At 26.1% G+C, this 26,701-nt stretch overlaps 2 protein-coding genes across 3 annotated transcripts in view; one reads left to right on the top strand and one right to left on the bottom strand.

The window, feature by feature from the left end:
• Positions 1 to 19,839, bottom strand: part of LOC109608800 (filamin-A) — a 56,446-nt gene extending 36,607 nt beyond the window's left edge. The window contains exons 1-2 of one of the 2 annotated variants that reach the window (XM_020025348.2): positions 19,727 to 19,839; positions 13,655 to 14,109 (exon numbers count right to left, since the gene is read on the bottom strand). In XM_020025348.2, coding sequence (XP_019880907.2) covers positions 13,655 to 14,051 — 397 coding nt within the window. In that variant the 5' untranslated portion in view covers positions 14,052 to 14,109; positions 19,727 to 19,839. Of the gene's footprint in view, positions 1 to 13,654; positions 14,142 to 19,726 lie in introns of those variants that run through there. The other variant, XM_049961080.1, reaches the window with a different exon arrangement.
• The window catches only part of LOC126264320 (uncharacterized), a 62,814-nt gene extending 39,290 nt beyond the window's left edge, over positions 1 to 23,524 (top strand). The window contains exon 2 of the mRNA XM_049961791.1: positions 22,670 to 23,524. Within this exon, the coding sequence (XP_049817748.1) occupies positions 22,847 to 23,524 (678 nt within the window). The 5' untranslated portion in view covers positions 22,670 to 22,846. The remainder of the gene's footprint in view (positions 1 to 22,669) is intronic.
• Positions 23,525 to 26,701: the final 3,177 nt, after the last annotated feature.

Here is a 26,701-nt window from a genome sequence, read left to right as displayed (position 1 = left end):
CGAACTACATACAGAAGCAAGTTCGTTAGGATTAGATGTCGCTATTAGCTGTCGAATGGAGGAAAGTTGAAACCAAAGTATCACGGACCCTTTGAGGTAACGCATTGTTTACCTAATGAGAGGTACGCACTCCGAAGGATTGGCAGCCGAGGTAGAACAACAATAGCAGCGCATGAACAGTTACGAACCTGGCCAGATACAGAAATTCTATAAGGTATGATGGATATAGATTTATTTAATAAGATTGATGTGTGAATGTGTGTAAAGGTCCCTGCTTAGTAGGCTGTTTAAGGTCCCTGTGTATCAGGCTATATGTGAAGGTCCCTGCTTAGTAGGCTATGATTAAGGTCCCTGCTCGGCAGGCTATTTTTAAGGTCCCTGCGTCGCAGGCTATGTTTGAGGTCCCTACTTTGCAGGCTATGTTTAAGGTCCCTACTTTGCAGGCTATGTTTAAAGGTCCCTGCTTGGCAGGCTATTTTTAAGGTCCCTGCTCTGCAGGCTTAGATTGTTGTGTTCTGGGTCTGTGAGACAAGCGGGTAATAGACCTGGTAGTGGTTGAACCGCCTCTGAGCTCCTGGCTAGAATATGGTATCTTTTGATAGCACTTGAGAGACATGGGTGTAACAGACCTGTTGATGGTTGAGCCGCCTCTGTGCTTCTAGTGGTTGTTAACTGTGCCGCATAACAGTCTATTTTGTTAAATGAAATAAGGTTTAGACTTAGTTCTTCGAATATATTTTGAGCTTGTACTGCTGCTGTTATAATGTTTACAGATTACCGGTGTCAGGTGAATCTTTGCAAAACTGTGGAAGGGTCGAGGACGCCCCACATGTCAGGAAGGCCGTGTTAGCTTACGTCATCACCTTCACCGATGGACCGATGCGACGTGCTCACATCTATTTAGACTAGTTTTGTTTTATAAGCAAATCGAAGTATTTGTTTACATTTAATAATCGGGGCAGTTCTTAAGAAAGAACCAGGCAGTCAAGCTTTAGATGTCGAGGGTTAAACTACGTTTGTTGTAATAAAGCGTATTATTGTGAATTTAGTGTTTTAATCAAACTAAAAAGACAGATTAACAGTCGCTAATCTTCATGTAACATTTATAACAGGAAATTTTGATATTTACCTTTCAATATCTCATATTTTGTCTTCAATTATATCCATATAACATTTATAATAGGTGATTTTGATATTTACCATTCAATGTCTTATATTTTTCCCCTAGTTATATTTATGTAACATTTATAACAGGAAATTTTGATATTTACCTTTCAATATCTCATATTTTGTCTCCAATTATATCCATATAACATTTATAATAGGTGATTTTGATATTTACCATTCAATGTCTTATATTTTTCCCCTAGTTATATTTATGTAACATTTATAACAGGAAATTTTGATATTTACCTTTCAATATCTCATATTTTGTCTCCAATTATATCCATATAACATTATAATAAGTGATTTTGATGTTTATATTCAATGTCTTATATTTTTCCCTAGTTATATTTATGTAACATTTATAACAGGAAATTTTAATATTTACCTTTCAATATCTCATATTTTGTCTTCAATTATATCCATATAACATTTATAATAGGTGATTTTGATATTTACCATTCAATGTCTTATATTTTTCCCCTAGTTATATTTATGTAACATTTATAACAGGAAATTTTGATATTTACCTTTCAATATCTCATATTTTATTTTCAATTATATCCATATAACAATTATAATAAATGATTCTGATATATATTTATCATTCAATATTTTATATTTTTTCTCAGTTATATTCATGTAACATTTGTGACAGGTGATTTATGATATTTTTTCTCAAGTTACACTTTTATAAAATATATAACAGGAAATTTTAATCATTGCTTTTAAATTCCCGTTTTATTAATAAAAATTTATAGTCCAAGTCCAATTGGAGAATATTATCTATACTTATTTGTTATTTCGGGACTTTTTATTAGATAATATATATAACATATTTAGAATATATAACAGGAAATAATAATTATTTTTCGATATTTATTCAATTTTATATTTTGTACTGTACAAAAGAAATCGTCTATGAATGAATATATTTATATATTATTTATAATAATAACAACCTTTCAAAGTATAAATAAATAAAAACAAACGTTATAATATCAATTATCGACAGTTGCACAATTAGTGGAATTTCCGGACGCAGAAAAAACAACGATTAGATAGTGACTTTTTCACGATACACATTTTCCTTCCTGCTAGAACGGACCGAAAAACCTGTACAGGTGTGGCCGTCCAGCTGACGACCCCGCCGACCGTTCGGGCACGTTACGGCCCTGCGAAAATATCTCGCCGGACCGCGGCATCTCATCGTGAGGGCGTTCCTTCTTAATAAGCTCCCCAGACTGGAGCGTTCTCGTTCGTTCGCTCGTTCTGTTTCTCGCAATTTAAGAATTCAAAGAATCGGTTACGTAACAGCCGCCAAGGTCATAACCGCACGGTATATTGGCCAGGAATAGTAATATTTGTGCGATAAAACCGCGGCCGGTTTGGCCGGAAAATCGGCGGCGACGCGGCACAGCCGTTTCGTCGGGTTGATTCACCGAAAACGACGAAATAACAAAAATATATTGTACATGAAACTAACTAACCGACGCGACGATTTGCATAGAAATCTGTTAATTACGACAGATCGCCGATAATGGTTTGTCGGTGTGTGTGTGTAATTAGCCCGGACTCGCCGTGTTCACTCACTCGGTTTTTTAGAAGGATTAAAACGGCGAATTTGATGGGACATTGTTGTATGTGTTACAAGGCCGGATGGCGTAACAGACAAAATTAAAAATATACACCATAAATAGAATACAGTCAGTAGTGGTCATTATTATGGCTACTTTTTAAAATGCAAATATTATAGCCGTAACTATTTTATTTAAAGCGAACTGCTAAAATTGTATTAATTAACTAAACGTTATTGTATACTGTGTTCTAAAATCTAATATTTCCTTAATCTATAAAATGTTACATACACACACAAGTATAACAATTATAACAGATTGTCTCATATTTATTCTCTAGTTATATGTCTATGATATTTATAACAGGTGATCTTAAAATTTACCTTTAAATATCTCGTTTTACATCCATATAACATTTATAACAAGTGATTTAATATGTACTTCTAAATGTCTCATGTTTTTCTTCAGTTATGCCCATGTTACATTTATAATAGGTGATTATGATATTTACTTTTCAATGCCTTATGTTTTTCCCTTGAGTTATATTCATATAACATTTATAACAAGTGATTTTGACATTTACCTTTCAGTCCCCCACGTTTTTTCTCCAATTACATTCACAATAAGAGAAGATTTTTGATATTTACTTTTCAATGCCTTGATTTTTTTCTTCAGTTATATTGATATAACATTTATAACAAGTCATTTTGATATTTATCTTTAGATGCCTCATGTTTTTTTCCCATTTCATTCAAAAACATTTATAACAGAAGATTTTTGAAATTTACTTTTCAATGCTTCATATTTTTTCTTCAGTTATATTGATATAACATTTATAACAAATGATTTTGATATTTATCTTTAGATGTCTCATGTTTTTTTTTTCAATTACATTCATATAACATTTATAACAGGTGATTATGGTATCTACCTTTCAATTCCATATATGTTTTCGCCAATTATAACCATATAACATTTATAATAGATGATTTTGATGTTTACCCTTTGATATATCATGTTTTTTCACCAATTACATTCATATAACATTTATAAGAGAATATTTTCACATTTACTTTTCAGTGTCTTATGTTTTTTTCTTGAATTATATCTATATATGATTTATAACAGCTGATTATGGTATTTACCTTTCAGTGCCTCATATTTTCTATCCAATTATATCCATATAACATTTATAATAGGTGATTTTGATAATTATCCTTTGATGCCTCATGTTTTTTCACCAATTACATTCAGATAACATTTATAATTTCACCATATATCATTTATAATAGGTGATTTTGATAGTTGCCTTTCTCCAATTTCCTATAACATTTATAACAGAAGATTTTGATATTTACTTTTCTTCTCTTGTTTTTTCTGGAGTTATATCCATATAACATTTATAATCGGTGATTATAGTATTTACCTTTCAGTGGCTCATATTTTTTTCCTCCAATTATATGCATATAACATTTATAATATGTGATTTTGATATATACCATTTGATGTCTCATGTTTTTTTTTCTAATTACATTCATATCAATAACATTTATAACAGATTTTGCTATTTAATTTTCAATGTTTTATGTTTTTTCCCGAATTATATCATTTATCACAGATGATTATGGTATTTACCTTTCAATGCCTCGCATTCTTTTCTTCAATTATATCCATATAACAATTATAATATGTGATATTTATCATGTTTTTTCTCTAATTACATTCATATAACATTTAAAACAAAAGATTTTGATATTTACTTTTCAATGCCTCATGTTTTTTTCTCGAATTATATCCATATAACATTTATAACAGGTGATTATGGTATTTACCTTTAAATGCATCATATTTTTTTCTCCAATTATTTGCATATAACATTTATAATATGTGATTTTGGTATTTACCATTTGATGGCTCATGTTTTTTCTCTAATTACATTCATATCAATAACATTTATAACAGATTTTGCTATTTAATGTTTAATATTTTATGTTTTTTCTCGAATGCCTCATATTCTTTTCTTCATTTATATCCATATAACAATTATAATATGTGATATTTATCATTTGATATGATATTTATCATTTGATGTGATATTTATCATGTTTTTTCTCTAATTACATTCATATAACATTTAAAACAAAAGATTTTGATATTTAATTTTCAATGCCTCATGTTTTTTTCTCGAATTATATTCATATAACATTTATAACAGGTGATTATGCTATTTACCTTTAAATGCCTCATTTTTTTCTCCAAATATATTCATATAACATTTATAACAGGTGATTTTGGTATTTACCTTTTGATGCCTCATCTTTTTTCTCCAATTACATTTGTATAACATTTACAATAGAAGATTTTAATATATACTTTTCAATGCCTCATGATTTTTATTTTTTTTCTCGAATTATATCCATATAACAGGTGATTATGTTATTTACCTCTCAATAGCTCATATGTTTTCTCCAATTATATCCATATAACATTTATAATATGTGATTTTAATATTTACTTTTTGATGCTTCATGTTTGTCACATTGACATAAGATTTATAACAAAAGATTTTGAAATTTACTTTTCAATACCTCATGTTTTTTTTCTCGAGATATATCCATATAACAATTATAACAAGAAATTTTCATTAATAGTATATAAGAGTTATATCTATATAACATTTTTTATAGGTGAGTTTGATATTTACTTTTGGATGTGTTATGTTTTTTTACATTCATTCAACTACATTTCTACAACATTTATAACAAGAGATTTTTATATTTACTTCTAAATGTCTCATATTTCTTTTTATTAACTATGTCGCCCTGTATCTCCGTAATTATCAACTTTTATATTAAGCTATGATAAGGAATTTGCTGTTTTAATATACCATACATAAATCGGTTCATGTGTCCTTCAGTACGACGAAGGGGGCCTACGCCAGATGCATAGAATCATCCCCATCCCATAATTGAACCACCACCTTGTCTCACAGCGAATATAACAAACTTTTTGTGTAGTCTAGTCCCTGTAGGGATGTCTAACAAAAGCAGGACCGTCATTTTGAATAAATTACATTGAGACTCACTAAAAACTACCTGTTCTCACTGGTCTGTGACCCAGTGGACGTGATTCTGAACAAATCAAAATTGGGCCTTCACATTCTTACTAGAAACCAGCGATTTTTTGCAGGTCTGCTGCCAAACAAATCCTCATCCACTAAACATTCTTCTCATAGACCTTGAACTAATTTCAGCAACCATTTCCTTACAGATTGGCTATAATTTGAGTTTACCATGAGAATGGATGGTTTTGTCATTCAAATTATCCAATTGTCTACGTGTTTTTTTTTAAATGATTGAATGACACTACAATATTACAATTACATAACGATATTTAGGTTTATTTGGGTATGTTGGATATAAAAATCATCTTCATCCTGTTTTCGTTTGGGCGCCATTCACGTGAATGACAAATTGTATTTTTCGGTTTAATTACTTACTTAAAACGGTGCCCAGAATTAACGGAAAGCCCGATTGAGTTGAATAATATGTCGTTAGAAAGGTGAGAGAATTATATATCCAACGGTACCCAATTCGTCTCGATGGGAAGAGAAATATCTGAGTTACAGCTGTGGTAGTTCAAATTTCATGCTTTTTGACAATTTTCAGTCACTTTTGTCATTTGAATATATTTTTCAACTATGTATAATTTTAATATTCCAAGTTTTAACATTTTTAATTTACAATTTATTCAATTACCAACATTCTAGACCTGAAAAGCTAAGATTGGATAAAAAATCTCAATATTTTTCAACCTCTAAATTCTAAAGTGGATATTATTAACATTTTTATAAAGAAGACATATTTAATGAATGTTTAAACAGAGTTAGTTCACTTAGAAATATTTCAGGAAGTTGTTAACACAAATTTTTGGGACAATGCAAATGTTCCAATTACGTCAGATGTTCCATTGTTTCAATTAATTATCATTCAATCTGAAGTATAATATCATGCCATAATATTCAAAATTCAGTTTCCAGACTTAAATAATTCTTAAGTAATTTAGTTGTCTTCTTAGGTGGTCAAATATGGTAGATAAACAAGGTAAAAGGTTTCACCAACATATGACTGAAATAGAAAGAAGGTATCGAAGCTTCAAGGACGAGCAAATGATGTCACACTATCACTGGTTTCTTGTAGAAGAACACAACGGTAGAAAACGTTTAAAGTTCAAGTTTGAACTCTTTTACATAGTGCAAAATGGAGGGTAAATGACAGTTAATTTAAAAATAACATCATACAATTTTTATTTCCTATCCAATCTTGGTCTACCATGGCTTGAAATACTTGCAACTAAATAATCTAACAGTTAAAAATGTTAAACTTGAGATATTGGAGTTATTTTTGTTGAAAAAGCAACTCAAATGGGAAAGTGACTGAAAATAATCAAAATTTTATGAAATTTGACTTTCTATAGCTGTAACTCTGTTATCCTTCTTCCGAATGAAACGAATTTGGTACCATTTGATGCACAATTTATTCATCTTTTTAACGAAATATTATTCATCTCGATCAGGTTTACCATTAATCCTGGATCCCAATTTAAGTAAAATGACACAAATTTGTCACTGTCTATGTTAATGGCCCAAGATAAACCAAAATTTCTATGATTTCGTGCCCACCACACCAGAATTACACCAAAAAATATAAAAAATAAGATTTCCACAACATATTTTGCTCTGAACTAACGTAATAGGCGTTTGCCGGTTAACACAACGGTCAGTTATAAATAGCCTGACCAACGTGCAAGTCTTTCTAATTCATTTTTTTTTCGCGAAAAGTATGGCAAATGAATAATGCGCCTCATTGTCACGGATCCGAACCAACAGGTGGTTTCATTCACTGAATCCATTCGTATTTTGTAGTTTAATTAATGGAATTATAGTGAATTTTTGCTTTGTGTTAAATGTCCCGAAGTGCTCCGGGTTACACCGGCAACTTGTTCGATGAGATTTAACAACAATGGAATTCAGGATGTTTTTTTTTTTTATTTGAAAGACTGAATTTTATCGTTAAACTGGTTTTATTATGTAGTCCGATAACGTTTTAACTGAGGACAAACGTAACATTTCTGTGTTAGTGACCGTTTTCAATTAACAATTATTAGATAAACCGATCCATTTCTTCCATTCTTCGAAGACAGTTTTCTTTTGTGTGTCTTGTAATTGTTGGTCGTTGGTTAGGAAATCTAACGTTACAATGCAGTGATTATAATTATGAGCTAATATTCTTAATATGGAGACATGACTATATATGGCAATGATATACGGACATAAACATTTAGGACTGCAGACATAACATTCATACATTTATTATTGATTTGTAATCAAATCCAAACGTTTCCTTCCATTTAAAATATTTTATAAACAGTTTTAAAAAATATATACCATTATACACAATGTCTTTTAAATAGTTTCTCAGATAAACACATTTAAATGGTAATTGTGAAAGACGGTCTAGACTTCATTTACCGACATTATCAACGTGTCTACAAATACAAACTGGTGATTAATTGTACATATTAGAAATGTGAATAATGATTCTGGCATTTATTTCTGTTTCTACTGACAATAAAACAGATTTGTAAATATTTTTAAGATTTATAACCCGGAAATTTGATTTACCTTCCAATGTCTCGTGCTCCAGTTAATTTTATTGTATAAAAATGATAACAAAATTCATAATGTAATCTTTTTAGACAATAATTTCTCTACTTATATCTTTTTTTATTTAGATATTTCAGTTTTTTCCTAATATTAATAGTTTATTAAATTTAATTAATTAAAATACATATAAATATTTTATTTTTATCAAGAGATTTTAAGATTTTTCTCCTTGTTCGAATTATTTTCATTCTGAAGAAATTATAAAAATTTAAAATTGAAAAATATATTTTATATTTATTTATTATAACAAAAGATTTTCATATTCATCTCATGTTTTTTAGATTATTTTCATTGTAAAAAACTATAAAAATCTTCAGAATTTTTTTTAATTTTGACTTCTCTGTTTTCTTCTTAATAATTATTATTTGTCAATGATGCCTCATTGACGAATAATAAAATCTGCCTATTTATAAATATTTAACAGATTTATAACAAAGGATTTTCATATTTATCTTATGTTTTTTATATTTAATTTTTTTTTTTAATTTTGAGATTTATAAATATTTTACAGATTTATAACAAAAGATTTTCATATTTATCTTATGTTTTTTATATTTATTTTTTTAATTTTGACTTCTTTATTTTCTTCTTAATAATTATTATTTGTCAATGACGCAGATTTATAAATATTTTACAGATTTATAACAAAAGATTTTCATATTTATCTCATTTATTTAGATGATTTTCATTGTAAAAAAATATATAAAATTCTACAGAATAAAGTCTAATTGGAAAACATATATTTTTATAATTATTTTATTTTTGAGTTCTCCCCATTTCTTCTTAATAATTGACAATGAGGTAGATTTATAAATATTTTACAGATTTATAACAAAAGATATTCATATTTATCTCATGTTTTTTATATTTATTTATTTTTTTTTTTTTAATTTTGACTTCTTTGTTTTTCTTCTTAATAATTATTATTTGTCAATGAGGCAGATTTATAGATATTTTACCGATTTATAACAAAAGATTTTCATATTTATCTCATGTTTTTTAGATTATTTTCATTATTAAAAAATATAAAAATCTTTAGAATAGAACCTAATTGGAAAATATATTTTATATTTATTTTTTCTTAATTTTGACTTCTCTGTTTTCTTCTTAATAATTATTACTTGTCCATGAGGCAGATTTATAAATGTTTTACAGATTTATAACAAAAGATTTTCATATTTATCTCATGTTTTTTAATTTATTTTCATTGTAAAAAAATAAAAATCTTTAGAATTAATTAATAATTGGATAATATATTTTTTATTATTTTTTAATTTTATCTTCAATGAAGAGATTTAAAAATATTAAACAGATTTATAACAGAAGATTTTGACATTTATCTCATCTCGAAATAAAAATATTTAATATATTTTATTTATTTATTTTTGATATTTTTGTTTCATTTCACATTTATTTTTAGATCTTATCCTTTACTAATTTAAATCTTAATCTGGATACACATAAACTAGACATAGTTAATGAAAGATTCCATTTTATTGCCTTTTAAAACTATGAATTGGTTTAATTGTTATATGTAAAAATTCTATGAATAGTGATGCTAGCAGTAAAACTCGAATGATTCATTCTCAGCATCATGTTTAAATAAAAGTGCCTTTTTAAATTACAAACGATAATCTTTGTGACTATTCCTGCAAATAAGTAAATATTGAAGGTTGCTCTTATCTCAGGTTTGGCGGCAACATATTTGCAAGTATACAAACCAAGGAATTCTTTGAATCTATTTTATTATTATGATTTTATCAATATTTTTGAAATATTTTGCGGCAATCGTGAAGGAAGTGGAACCGACATCCTGCAGATTAAATTAAAAAACGGTCACCAATAGGTAAAACAAATGAATAACACTAACAGAAAGAAAGTTCTAGGAACTCATATGACATAATTTTTATTCTGGTGTAAAATACTAACTAATTCACCTGAATGGAATGCAGTGATTAATGAGCATTACTTCATCTCCGTTATCTGTTACAGATGACAGACTTCGTTTTAACTTACGAAATTCAAATTCCACTTTAAATATTAAACATTAAATGCTCTTCTAAATATGGCAAAAACATACCTTGCGTTTCTTTAGTGTACATATTTGCAGTTTTTGTTTATGTTTGCTAAATTAATGTAAACAAACTAATGGAATATGCTGGTCGATAAAATTGTCTATCGTTATGTGATTTCTACTTACAGCAAAATACATACTTTTCTATTTAGATAAGGCCAATTGCATCTAAATAGGCTCAGATTTTGCTGATAAATCGTAGCAAATTTTATTTACAATAAATCGATAGCAGAGTAGTTACTGATTTTGATTTTTATATTTAAATAATGATAATTTTCTAAAATATCACCAAGCTGTAAGTGTAAAAATTTAATTTTCATAATTTTTTAAGTAAATACTTGTGTCTAATTGAATAATCTAATATTATGAACATTTTACTGAGGCAAACAACATTTATAGTTATTTTTAGTGGCAAAAACTTTATTAAATTATACATTTATTTTTTATCATAATTATTAATTTCTAGTATTGTTTTAAAAGTGGTAGTACTTGTTTTTTATTTCTTAATTTAAAAAATTTTAAACTTTAAACTAATTCATTTTTTAATGACAAATTAATATATTTTTAAGTTAATTATGAGGTGAATTTTTGTGATAATCATTTAATTTTCTAGTTTTTTTTATTGATTTAAGTAAAAGTGAAGAAGTAATTATTTTCATGAAAAATTTTAACTTTAAGATAAACTTAACGTTTTTTACTCCCAAGAAAGAATGTACAGTGTGTGAGTGACCTTGAAATATTTAAGGAAAACTTCATCTAAACAAATTGTATTTTAAAGCATCAGAATCATTCTTATCATACACAAATTTGATAGAAAATTTGACAATAATTAAGGGACAAACCATATTTTAGTTTAATTTATGAATGTTTGACATTTCTTTAATATATTTTCTAGTTTTTTACTGATTTAAGTAAAAGTGAAGAAAGGAACTTTAAGTCAGTTTGGTGAAAAAATTTAATTTTAATATAAATTTTTATATTTTTTGATTCTAAAATAAGAAAAAAAAAGAACATACAGTGTGTAGATGACTTTAAAATATTTAGTTAAGTAACAAATCATATTTTAGTTCCATTTATAACTGTGTAACATATATTTTCTAGTTTTTTACTGATTTAAGTAAAAGTTAAGAACAATTTTACGTTTTTTTGCTTCCAAAATATTGAAAAAAAGAACATACAGTATGTAGACTTTGAAATATTTCAGAAAGAAGTCCTCTAGACAAATTGTAGCAATATTAAAAAATAAATCATTGCACACAATTTATTTACTGTTGGATTTTTTATTTACATATAAATGATGATGATTATATGTATTATACATTTTTATTTAAAAAATCATTGTACATTAAAACCTTGTTGACTTACAAATTAGTTGAATTTAAGTTGAAGGCTACAATTTATATTGGCAATGATTTACTAGACAAATAAATGACTTTTTAACTCAGCTTTTGTTTTTTAACATAATTAACTAATAATATTAATATTATATGTTTACAATAATAACAAAAATTAAAATTAATTCTGTTAACTTTTTATATGGAATAGACTTCTAAAATATTTAAAGAATATAAAATACAAATTTGTACAATAGTTATAAAATTAAAAATTGTTTTACAATGTGATATATTAATTATCAGGCAAAATTATATTTTGATGTAGATGGAGTAGTTCATTTATTATTTCCTAGTTTATCTTGTTGATAAAGTCAATTTTATCAAAAATTTTGATTCAAAATATGAAAAGAAACAAATACAATATAAATGAATCACATACTAAAATCTTGATGACTTCAAATCACTTGACTTTTAAATTGAAGCCTACAATTATTATTAGTAATGATTTACTAAACAAATAACTTTTTGACTCAGTTTTTATTTTTTACTATAATTAGCTGAGTAATATGTTTACTAGCTAAATCTTTCAAATAACAACATAAATTAGAAGTAAGCTTAAGTCAGTTGTGTCAAAAATTTGGAGTCTTAAGCTAAATTTCACATTTTTCTCTTCAAAATAATACAGTAATAAATGTTTAAACAACTTTTTGTAAATCATTTTGACACATTCAAGACAAACTTTCTGTACACAAACTAAATTTTTTATGGAAAACATTCTGACTAGTCAGAAATGTGTCTTATCGTAACTTTAGTATTATATTTGACAAGTACAACGTACAATTTGTTTACTGGAAGATTTTCTTAATTACGTATGAATGAATATAATATGTATGATATAGTGTCCTCACAAAACAATTTCTAATTTATAACGAATTTCCAAAACTAGATATAATTTAATTTAAAAATCCATTTTAAACTAAAACCTTGACTTTAAGTCAGTCGAGTTTAAGTTGAAGGCTACAATTTTTATTGACATTACTAGATAAATAACTTGTCAACTCAGTTTTTTAATTAAAATTAAATTAAAACTAGGTAATATACTAAATAGTTAAATTAAGAATTAAACTCAAGTCAATTTTGTTGAAATTTATTTGTAAGGGAAATTGCCTATGGTAACCATACTTTTTTAAAGTCATAAGTATTCAATAATAAAAAATAATATACAAAATATTTGATTTTCCTGTAAATTTGATATTAGTTTGGAACCAATCGAAGGTAACAATGAAAGTGGATAAGTAGATTTCGTTCAACCTGTAGTATAATGCAACACGTTGTTGTTTCAAATGTTTATCGCACCGTATATATGCAAAAAAAAAATGGATAACAATAATCTTTATGATACAGACACGTTAATGTGGTGTGTTTGTAAAACAAATTATGCAGAAAGGTCGGCAAAAATTGTACCAATAATATGTTTTAACTTAACTTTATCTTGTTTTTATTATGAATAAATTATATGAGAACCTATTGAATAATTGATAATGTTGTTAACAATTTATTTTTAGCTATGACGACCGGTTCTTTTTTAAAATTAAACCACCTTAATTGGAAAAAAGTAAACAACACACACACAGAGAGAAGTTCAAGACCGAAACTGTATAAAAGTTAATTAGTTTAAATTGGCAATTGCGTCCGTCTGCAGCACATTTGTGTGAGAAAAAAGAAAGAGAAAAGGCACATAGTTTTGGATAAACCGGCGGGTTCTTGGCCCGGTACTCACCGATGTTGACGATCCTAATGCCCTCGTCGTCCTGCAGGAACTTGAGGGCGACGGACACATTTTCGAGTTTCTGCGACCTGAACGACGGCTTCTTGTTGTGTTTGGGCAGCCGTTTGCCCGACAGCACCTCGATGAGGGTGATCAGCCGCAATCCGTCGCTCAAGTCCGTCTCCAAATTGCCGATGTGCTTCGAAACGGTCTTCAAATGTTCGTTGGCCCATCTCGTGAACGTGTTCTGTTGTATTTTTTTCCACTGTGCGTCTTCCGCAAGCTCGCGCTCCGTGGTCACCATATCGTCGTCGTCATTAAACTCACTGTAGTCGGTATTGGTCTGCTGATACACCGCGACCGGTTCAGAACCGGTGCAGACGGGGTAGGGAAGCTCGCTGCTGCTCATCTTAAAATTTTTTGACCGGCACACACACACATGCACACACACGCACACCTATTGACCCCTGCGGAATGGACACACGAAAAATTAGTTTTTATTTTATTTTATTTTGTTTTATTTTTTGGACGCGAAAAATTTTGTGCCCCGGCCTTTAACGAGTTTTATTGCTGTCGCACGTACGAAAGCAATTGTGGTTGTTTTATTGTCTGTTTTTGTGACATTTTTATACTATTTTCTTGTTTTTAATTATTTATTAACTTGGTTCTTGAAATTTATGTTGAAATGTTATTTTATAAATGTAAAATTTTGACCACAACTTCAAAAATACCAAATATACATACAGTTTTTAATTTTATTAGAATATTCTTTGGATTTTTTAATAACAAAAAATTTAATAATGTATGAATAAAATATTTTTGAAATTTATTTTATAAATGTGATTTATGTTTCTAAATTTAAAAGGTATCAAATACATATAGAATTAAAGAATAAGTATATTTATAATTTTATAAGAAACCTTTTTCATTTTGTTAATATAAAAAAATTATTAATAATATTATATTTAAAATATTTTGTATACTTAATTAACAAAAATATCTATAAACAATCCCACTGATTGAAAACACCAAATATGTAACATGTTTATTTTAAAAATAACAACAAAAATTTGAAAAATTGATTTTTAAATTTAATAAATAAATTAATTTCTTTAAAATTATATTATAAAATAATAAAAAGCAACAAATTTATGAAATATTAAACCATTCCATTGATTTTTAAATTTAATAATTAAATTAATTTCTTCTAAAATTATATTATAAAATAATATAAAGTAACAAATTTATGAAATATTATACTTCTGATACACCAAATACATATTAATTTAAAAGATAAATTTTATTTTTAATTTTCTAAGAATATTTTTTGGATTTTTTAATAATAAATATTTAAAAAATATTATATAGAATAAAAATATTTTGGAAATATGTATTTAATTAATAAAAATATATTTTAAATAAAATAATCATGTTGATTTTAAAATTTAATAATTAAATTAATTTCTTGACAATTTCTTTTAAAATATATTATAAAGTAACAAAAACTAACAAAATTATAAAATATTAAATGTTTGTTTATAAATTTAAACTTAATTTAAATATAGTTTTAATTTTCTAAGAATATTTTAAAATAATAAATATATTAAAATTATTATATAAACTAAAAAAATATTTTGGAAATATATATTAAATTAATAAAAATATACTTTAAAATAATTACATTGATTTTTAAATTTAACAATTAAATTAATTTTTTGACATTTTCTTTAAATTTATAATATAAAGTAACAAAAAGTCACAAATTTAAGAAATATCAAATTTTTGTTATAATATATATTATTATTTATTATATATAATAAATTTAAAACAACAAATACCTATTCATTTAAAACATAAATATATTTTTAATTTTATAAGAATATTTTTTGGATTTTTTAATAATAAATATTTAAAAAATATATTTTAAAATAACTACAATAATTTTTAAATTTAATAATTAAATTAAGTTCTAGTTAATTTCTTTAAAATTATATTATAAAATAACAATATGTAATAAATTTATGAAATATTAAATTTATTTTTAATTTTATAAGAATATTTTTAAATAATAAATGCTTTAAATATATATTATAAAATATAAAATATTTTGGAAATATATATTTAATTAATAAAAATATAGTTTAAAATAATTACATTGATTTTTAAATTTAATTTTTAGGCATTTTCTTTAAAATTATATTATAAAGTAACAAAAAGTCACAAATTTAAGAAATATTAAATTTTTGTTAATAAATTTAATACATATTCAAACAAACATAAATATTATATAGCATAAAAATATTTTGGAAATATATATTTAATTAATAAAAAAATATTTTAAAATAATTACATTAATTTTAAATTCAGCAATTAAATTAATTTCTAGATAATTTGTTTAAAATTATATTATAAATTAATAACAAATTGTTCGGTTTATAAAAACACCAAATACATATTCATTTAAAAAATAAATTTATTTTTAATTTTCTAACATTGTATTTTGAACTTTTTAATAATAAATATTTTAAAAATATATAGAATATAAAAAAATATTTTGGAAATATATATTTAATTAATAAATATATAATTTAATATAATCAGATTGATTTTTAAATTTAATAATTAAATTAATTTCTAAACAATTTCTTTAAAATTGTATTGTAAAGTAATAAAAAGTAACAAATTTATGAAATATTTAATTTTTCAAGAATGTCTTTTTGAAAATATGTATTTAATTAATAACACACAATATATTTTAAAATAATCACATTTATTTTTAAATTTAATAATTAAATTTCTCTTAAAGCTTTTATGTCAGAATAAGAAACAAATTTGTTAAATATTTAGGTTTTGTTCTTAAATTTAAAAACACCAAATGCATATGCATTTAAAAATAAATAAATTTGTATTTTTTTAAGATAACACAATTCTATAAATAGTTTATTACAGATCAAGTTACAAATAAGAACAAATATTTAATTAGATATTTCCATTTATGACCATGACCTTTATAACCCCTTTGTTGCTACGACTTGTATTCTTTTCAAAATAATTTTAAATTAAAATTTCATTAAAATGATATAATCATTTTAAATGTATTTCTATTTTTAATATAGTGTAAATTTAATTAATTAATTAATTAACAAAATTTTTAATAATAATATATTATAAATTTTGTGTGTAATTTTTATAGTCACACTGTTACAGTTAAATATTTATTTTTAAATTAAATTTTTATAATAAAATCTGTATTTATTGCTGTATTTACTTATATTGGTTTACAGTTTTATTTCATTTAAAATTATATTTATAATATTTAAATTTCCCTATTTTAAAATAATTTTAAATGCAATAAAAAAATATAAAAATATAATAAATATTTTAAAAAATGCCTGTTTATTTCCCACTCTTTTAAATTTCGTTATATTATTTCTATTTCGAAATATTTACAAACTGGAACTATTATTTCAAAGTTTAGATAAACAGTAATTAAAAAAAGAACCAGGAAAATTTTGCTCAAATTAATTGAAATATGTTATAGATAAGTCTACAATTTTATCTTTAGTGATAGCTACAATTAAACTAATTGAAAAGTGTATTTTTTAATCTTTACCCACTTGTAAAATTAAATTAAGATTTGGAATAAATTTAGTTTTAGTCATAATTCAGGAATTGTTTTAGCTTCATTTAATTAATAGAATTATTCATGTTAAGAATAATACAAAGTACAATTAAGGACCCTTCATTTCCTCTCGAGAAAAAAGTGTTTATTTATAGTCAAACATTTATAAAAATCTTTTGTCACTCAATAAATTATTAAAGTTTATGTGTACATTAAAGTGAGTATGAGTGTACGTCCTGTAAATAAAGTTGATTGCACTGAGTGATTACAACAACTGGACTAATTACTTAATTACTAATACTGGTTATGAATTTTTAAAATATTGTTGCATAAATTTTTCGAGTGGGACCATGCACACCTTATTAGATCTTAATCTATGACTATTGTAATTTAATCAACACTATTTATATCCATATTACTAATTTCCAGCTAATGCAGTTATTCGAATTTATACTTAATTAACTAACATTGACTTAATTCTTAATTTTAAAACCAATGAAATATTAACAGTTAAATATACTTTTTCATTCCATATCGATATAGAGTGGTGGTCATTAATATGGCAACTTCTTAAAATGTTTTTATTTGCTGTGAATTGTTTCAATTATATTAATTTACTATTGTTGTTTTATATATTATAAAAACTTTTATATTTTCTTATTCTATAAAATATATAATTTTGTGTATTGGGCTGGACATAAATATGGTAACTTTGGAAGAAGAATATGGTAGATTTTTAATGATATTTAAATTAACATTAAAATTATTGTTTAATATACTGATATACATAAATCAGTCTAAGGGAGCCTACGAAGAAATGAAGCATTCCATAGCATCCATAAGAACCACCACCAAGTTTCATTTTCTCCAGGTTGACTTTAATGTCAGTTGATGATAAGATGACTGTTTTTTGACTTTCAAATTATCTAGAAACGAGATATATTGGCATCCAGTTTAAGTTACCATAAGTATGGTGGCTACTGTATGTATTTTATCAAAACTATTTATAACTGTCTTAGTCATTTCCAGTTAATGTAATTATTCAATACTCCTTCCGGTGTTTTTTAGTTAACTTTTTAAGAAACTACTGTATCGTTTTAAACCAATAACAACAAATGAGCAATTTCAATTTTAAATGTGCTCACACTGTTCATCATTAAAAAAAAAAACTTTATCTAGTCAATATTTCTATTTATTGTTGATGATTACTAATAAATTGTTTAAATACAAAATATTTATAGATAATAGTCCAAATAATTGATTGATACTTCAGTTATTAAAAGCTCCCAACGTTTATTTTAAAAATACACTTAAAATCGGACGCTAAAATTAAAACAAATTATTTATTTGTATGAACGATAATAAAACAAAAATATTTAAGGAAAAAATCTAGAACGTGTTAAGATAACAGACGTTTAAGTTACGGGGTTACACCTATACAAGTTTATTTTTATCTGACATGCCCTTCGTTTGAATGTTTTATAATAATAAACTTTTTTATCCGCATAAATATTTTCAATCATTAATTGCATGCATGGCCACTCTGTTTACAACCGATGTGTAACCGTAGTTGCATACATTTGTCGACTAATTTGAAATCGACAATTTTTTTATTTTTATTTTTGAATTAAACAATCTATAAATATAGAAAATGAGTAACAATATTTAAAATAATTTGCATACGTAAATTTTAATTTAATTCATCTGTAAGTGTTGTTGGTGATTAAATGTTTTAGGTATTTTATCAAAGTCAAAAACGGAAGACTAGATAAGGGTTAACCACGATAATTTTTACTAATTAACTAGGAAATGGGATTTTATCAATTTTATAGTATCATTTCCTACATTTATTAAGTTTAAATTTACAATTTAATGAACATATGTTATTTTCAAGTAACAAGGATTAAATTTACAGTTTAATTAATATATTTTCAAATTGTTTAATTATTAATTTAACGTAGCAAATAAAATAATTTTTTTTATTAATAAAATCTGGAAAAAATGTTACAACTAAATTTAAAAGCATGATTTTCAGTGTTCAATCAACAGAACACAAACTCAAACATGAGATTTTATAGATGGTTTATATAGAACTGCACGCCTCCCAAAAATAGTACCAAATGTCAAGAACTCGCGATTGTTTCAGTACTTAATAAAACTCGTTAAAGAAGGGCGACTTAATTAAATTTTTTCTAATGAAAACGAATTTTCAAGTGACAATAAATAAAGCACGTTTTAACACATTTTTGTCGATTCTAAAAACAACTGAACCAAAATAGACGTACACGACTATAAATAAAAAATTTATTCGCTTTATTATGTGCTAAAATTTTGAAAATATTTTAATGACTCCGAAAAAACCGACGGAACCAAGTGCAAACTGAAATTCTGGCCGGACCGTAAAATTTTTCCTCGCTATTTGGTGTTAAACCTAATTGGATTTTAGTGTGTGTAGGACTCACCCAATAATTTATTTAATAAAGCACCGATAATTCAAATATAAATCCTTAAAACCATTGCACTTTTACACGTAAAATCACCGATGTGAAAAAGCTGTGTACCAGCCGAGTTAAAGATTGTGTGTAACTAATAATAGAGTGTCCATGAGTTTAGTTGTTTATAGATACTCTTCTATCTGAGTTAACCCCACTTTCAAAGCGAAATCCCCATTTGTACACGGTTTTTAAACGTATTGGTCACCCGATTTTTAAAACGATCTCAGACGATATCTTCGTTTTTATCGTCTGCATTTTTTAGTATTATATTCACGATTTCCTGTTCGGTCTCATTTTTACCTGGACCAATGCCAAGTTCGTTTATGGTATGATGTGTACTTTGGAGACAACAAAAAGTCCATTTTGCCATTAAGATAAAAATATTTTGTTACTAATTAAAATTTACTTCTCCGTCACACACGCCGGAAACACCCTAAAAATAACAATTCTAGGGGGCTTTAAGGAAATTTAGGGTGATATTTACCTCTACATGTTTGGTTTTCAATTTTTTATTATTTACTGGTGGCTATTGATGACTACTTAAATAATGTTTTATAATTTTATTGTAAAAACAATTTAATGATTTCTTAAATGAACATATGAATCGTTAATTGTCTAATGGCACCAAATAATTTGAACAAGGATTCATCACAGCACATCAAAAAAACCTTATCCTTATTGTAAAAACTTTCTTGTAACTCAATTTTACACGAATCTTACAAAGCACTTCAGAAAATTCTTATCTTGGATTGCCTGATTTATTTTTGAGGATTTAATAATTGTATAAGACCGTCAAATAAACTAGATAAGGATCTCATCAAAGCACATAAGAAAAATCTTATTTTTTTTTTTGTAAAAACTCTATTTTAACCCAATTTTAGTGGCAAATTATTATTAATAATTCTCGTTACTTTAAAAAAAATAAAATATAAATTATAAGAGTACTGATGTGCCAATTTTTAATACAATCTGAATTGTCTGTTTTTTTTGAGGTTTTAATAATTTATAAGAATGTCAAATAAACTGGAGAAGGATCTCATCAAAGCACATTAGCAAAATCATAACTTTATTATAAAAACTCTATTTTAACTTAATTTTGGTGACTAATTATTATAAATAATTCTCGTTGCTTTAAAAGAATATAATATAAAATATAAGAGTACTGATGTACCAATTTCTTAATACATATGAATTGACAGATTTATTTTTGAGGTTTTAATGATTGTATAAGGACGTTAAATAAATTGGACAACAATCTCATCAAATCACATTACCAAAATCATATCTTTATTGTAAAAACTCTATTTCAACTCAATTTTGGTGGCTAATTATTATAAATAATTTTCGTTGCTTTAAAAGAATAAAATATAAATTATAAGAGTACTGATGTGCCAATTTCTTAATACATCTGAATTACCTGAATTATTTTTGAGGTTTTATTAATTGTATAAGATCGTCAAGTAAATTGGACAAGAATTTTATCAAGGCACATTAGAAAATTCTTATCTTTATTGTAAAAACTACGTTTTAACTCAGTTTTAGTTGCTAATTATTATAAATATTTCTCGTTACTTTAAATAAATAAAATATAAATTATAAGAGTACTATTGTGCCAATTTCCTAGTACTTCTGATTTGCCTGATTTATTTTTGAGGTTTTATTAATTGTATAAGAACGTCAAATAAATTGGACAAGGATTTCATCAAGCCACATTAAAAAAATCTTATATTTACTGTAAAAACTCTGTTTTAACTCAATTTTAATGGCTCATTATTATAAATAATAATAATAATTGTAAGAGTACAGATGTGCCAATTTTTTAACATATCTGAATTGCCTGACTTATTTTTGAGGTTTTATTAATTGTATAAGAACGCCAAGTAAGTTGGACAAGGATCTCATCAAGGCACATTAGAAAAATCTTATCTTTATTGTAAAAACTATGTTTTAACTCAATTTTAGTGGCTCATTATTTATAAATAGTTCTCGTTACTTAAAAAAAAATATATAAATTGTAAGAGTACTGATATGCCAATTTCTTAAAGCATCTGAATTACCTGATTTACTTTTCAGGTTTTAATAATTTTAGAAGAACGTCAAATAAATTGGACAAGGATCTCATCAAAGCACATTAGAAAAATGTTATCATTATTGTAAAAACTACGTTTCAACTCAATTTTAGTGGATAATTATTATAGTTTTCGTTACTTTAAAAAACAAAATATAATTTGTAAGAGTACTGATGTGCCAATTTCTTAATACATATGAATTGCCTGATATATTTTTGATGTTTTAATGATTGTAGAAGAACGTAAAATAAATTGGACAAAGATCTCATTGAATCACATTATCTTCGTTGTAAAAACTCTGTTTTAAATCAATTTTGGTGGCTAAATATTATAAATAATTCTTGTTGCTTTAAAATAATAAAATATAAATTATAAGAGTATTAATGTGCCAATTTCACACATCTGAATTGCCTGATTTTTATTTTGTAATTTTAATATTTTTATAAGAACGTCAATTAAATTGTCTAATAATAATACAAATGTGTATATAAGTAAATATTAATTAAATTTGAAACGTTTTAATTACATTCAAGAAATTTACAACAATTTATATTTTTTAAATTTTCTTATTATGATTTTATGTTTATATATGTTTATTACATGTATGGATTTCTGTTCATTCTTTAAATAATGCATTATCCTTTATACGTTTCTTTTCTGACATACTTATTATTAGAGAATCTCGAGAAACTTTGAAGAAACGCATTCGACGAATTGATTTCTATTCTGGTTACTTCCTTACATGAATATACGTAATAATTTATTTATAAGTAGAGAAACAAAAATATGCCATAATTTCACCATTCAGCATCAACTACAACATTTTTTTTTTTTTTTTCAGGAGCGTTTTGTCACCCTCCGCGTGAACGAGAAGGTGTTCCTGGATGCCGACAACCATAGATGTTTCGGAATCTACGCCGGCCACGACGGCGCATCAATCACACTGAACGACGTGTTCGACAGCGTCTCGGCGCATCCTTCGGTGCCCAACACACAAAAATTCGCGTTCAGCGCCGTGATGAGAATCAGACGTTTCTGCGACGACAGACAGCGCGAGGATTTCATCGCCTATTTGCTGAGCAAGAACATGACCCTGTGGGACGTCCACAACGACAAGCAATACATTATCTGTCCGAGTTTGATGAGTTTTGAAGAGTTTTTCAATATTCAGTCGCTCAAATGTAACATCGTCCACATCAGGGACGGACCGGACGATTCCCAATACGACGCCGCTATGGAGATCATCGGCAACAGCAAGCTGATCAGCATCGTCACCATAGAGAATTTGGGGCCGCGTTTCTACATTATGGCCACGTCGGAGGGCATAGTCATCTTCGAGCAGCAGTTCAAGGCCCTGGTGCCCTCGGAGGTGGCCGCCATCATTGAGGACTCTAAGATCATCAAGGTGATGTACGATTACGGCAACTTTTTCATCGACATCGCGAAGAAATGCGACGTTATTGTCAACGAAGTGCACGCACTCAAGGGGTTCTTCGGCGACCTCACGATCTGCGACATCGTGAACCTCGTCTTCTTTTTGCACATCGAGACCGACGTAGATGCCACCAGGGCCGCCTCTTCCCTGCAGGCGTCCCAGCAGGTGTGGAATCTGCGCTTCAAAATTGCGGAGAATGTCATTTACATACTTCCGCTTTATAAGCTGTCAAAAATACTCATTGATTCTTTCGCAAATTAATTGTGCAAGGAACACCAAAAAAGACTGGGTACCAAGGCCGTTGCAATTTAATTAATGTTTTACGTATTAGCTTTAAGTTAGTTTTAAGTTAAGTTCCTTACAGTGGTCTACAGTTTTGTATTCCTTCTGTATTTGCAATATTTATATTTCAGTTGCTATTTTTCACTTAGTCACGGTTGCAGAATCCTATGTATGAATGTAGACACGTATTTCTGCTGCTGTACAATTAAAACAACAGTGTTTATACATCTTTGGATTTTGTGTTCATTTTCTTACGCTTCATAATCAGTATTATAGTTGTGTAGCATTTATAAATGAAAACACTTGTGATTATTGTAATATGTGATAACATAATTTACACTTAAAAAGTGTTTAATTATGTAATATAAATTAAAACTAGGATCTCAGGAAGGTATATCAGAAAAAGATCTTTATTGTTAAAGTGACACTCTTTATACTAAAAGTTAAATAGTTTTTGTCGTTTTTAAAATTTTTAGAATAAAATAAAAAGATGAGACACTGATGAGACATTTTTTTAATACATCTAAACAGTTATTTTTGATGTTTTATTGAGTGTTCAAGAAAACCAAGTAAATTGGACAAGGATCTTATAAAAGTTCAACAGAAAAATCTCATCTTTATTGTTCAAATAACCCTTTTGTGAATAAATGTGTTAAATAATAATTATAAGATTACTAATGTAACAATTTTTAAAAATTCTGAACCACCTGATTTATGTTTGACGATTTGTTGTTGACTGTATCATTTGTACCATCACTAAACAATGTGAACATGAATCTCATCTAAATACATCAGTAAAATCTTATCTTTATTATTAATTTTGACTTAGTTTTAGTAAATAATTTTTATAAATAGTTAACGTTGCTTTTAAAGTGTTTAAAATTTCTGATGTGATCGTTTATTAAACATCTAAACCGACTGATTTATTTAGAATTTTTATTAATTTAATTAGAAGAGTTTTTTATTTTCTGTTTTATGCTATATAATAGCATATAAATTTGTTTGTAATTTTATATTAATAAATCTGATTTTCTAAACCCCTGTTTTTTATTATAAATATTGTGACCAAATAATTATTGTATACTAAACATTTTAAATGTTAAATATTATAGACATAATTATATAATTTAATATTCCAATAAATTTGACAAGGATCTCATCAAAGCATATTAAAAAAATTTTTATATTGTAAAAACTGTTTTAATTAACTCTCGTTGCTTAAAAGAGAATAAAATATAAATTGTAAGAGTACTGATGTACCAATGTCTTAATACATCTGAATTGCCTGATTTATTTTTGAGGTTTTAATAATTTTATAAGAACGTCAAAGAAATTGAACATGGATCTCATCAAAGCACATTAGAAAAATCTTATTTTCATTATAAAAAACTTAAGTGTATTAATCTGAATTGCCTGATTTAATTTTGAGATTTTAATAATTTTATAAGAACGTCAAATAAATTGGACAAAGAACTCACAAATCACAAAATTTTATCCTTATTGTAAAAGCACATTACATTATTATTTTTAATGTAAAAACTCTGTTTTAATTCAATTTTAATATCTAATTATTATAAATAATTCCCGTTACTTAAAAGAGAATAAAATATAAATTATAAGAGTACTGATGTGCCAATGTCTTAATACATCTGAATTGCCTGATTTATTTTTGAGGTTTTTATAATTTTATAAGATCGTCAAAAAAATTGAACATGGATCTCATCAAAGCACATTAGAAAAATCTTATTTTTATTATAAAAACTTAAATTCAATTTTAATGGCTAATTATTATAAATACTCTCGTTGCTTAGAAAAATTTTAAATTATTTATAAGAATACTGATGTACTAATTTCGTAATACATCTGAATTACCCAATTTATTTTTGAGGTTTTAATAATTGTATAAGAACGTCAAATAAATTGAACAATGACTTCTTCAAAGCTCGTTAGAATAATCTTACCTTTATTATAAAAATTCTTTTATAGTGGTTAGTTATTATAAATAATTCTCGTTGCTTTTAAAAAATAATAGAATATAAATTAAAAGTACTGATGTACCAATTTCTTAATACATTACCTGTTTTATTTTTGAGGCTTTAATAATTGTGTAAGAAGGTCAAATAAATTGGGCAATGATGTCTTCAAAGCACGTTATAAAAATCTTTATTGTAAAAACTCAATTTTAGTAACGAATTATTATAAATAATTCTCGTTGCTTTAAAAAAATAAAATATAAATTATAAGAGTATTGATGTCCCAATTTTTTAATACATCTGAACTACCTGATTCATTTTTGAGGTTGTATAATGGTATAAGAATGTCAGATCATTTGGATAAGAATCTCATCAAAACACATTAGAAAAATCTTATCTTTATTGTAAAAACTCTGTTTTTACTCAGTTTTGATGACTAATTATAATAAATAATTCTCGTTACTTGTTCTGATGCCAAACGAATCCCCATTTTTCATTTGAGTTGCTGATAAGATTGATTATCCATCGACGAATTATCCAGTTTTTCGAACTCGTTCAATATTTTTTAAGCTACATTTGCCCTAAATTTTCCATTAATAGGAGAAACGATTTAGCATAAATTCTTAACAATCTCTACTTGTTTCTCTAGGTTTTGGTAAGGTACGACCCATTATTATATAGTAAGCAGAAGCTAGTAAATAATATACTGACGATAAAGTAAAAAGTTTGTCCAATGAAAAATAAAATACACAATAATGAATAAAATTTTATTGAGCAGCACCCTAATGGACAGGGCAAGTTGCTATAATTATGACCACTATTGTAAACTCAGCTCTAAGCATTCCTCATACATTAACAGATTCACCTTTTGATAATCTTAACACTTACTCATCATGAAATAAATATCGTTGTAAAAAAGTTGTGAATTTCAACTTTATAATAAGCCAAAATTTGTTTCCTGTTTAGCCAATAGTTGATTTAATGAACACGTCATAACGCATGCAATTATTTTCGTTGTTGTCTGCATCATATTTTAAGATCGCAGTTTGCAGATTTAGGTGTCCATTCCAATTACGTACGTGTGTTTGTCTATATCTGACTAACTTGACCTAAAAAGAAATCTTTCAGCCTTATAAGGAAGTATTTCACGATATAAACGGTTTAATCATTCATTATAAACAAC

This window comes from Aethina tumida, chromosome 1 (genome assembly GCF_024364675.1).
Source record: "Aethina tumida isolate Nest 87 chromosome 1, icAetTumi1.1, whole genome shotgun sequence".
In the NCBI taxonomy this organism is placed as follows: Eukaryota; Metazoa; Arthropoda; class Insecta; order Coleoptera; family Nitidulidae; genus Aethina; species Aethina tumida.
This window is presented reverse-complemented; position numbering and strand designations above follow the sequence as displayed.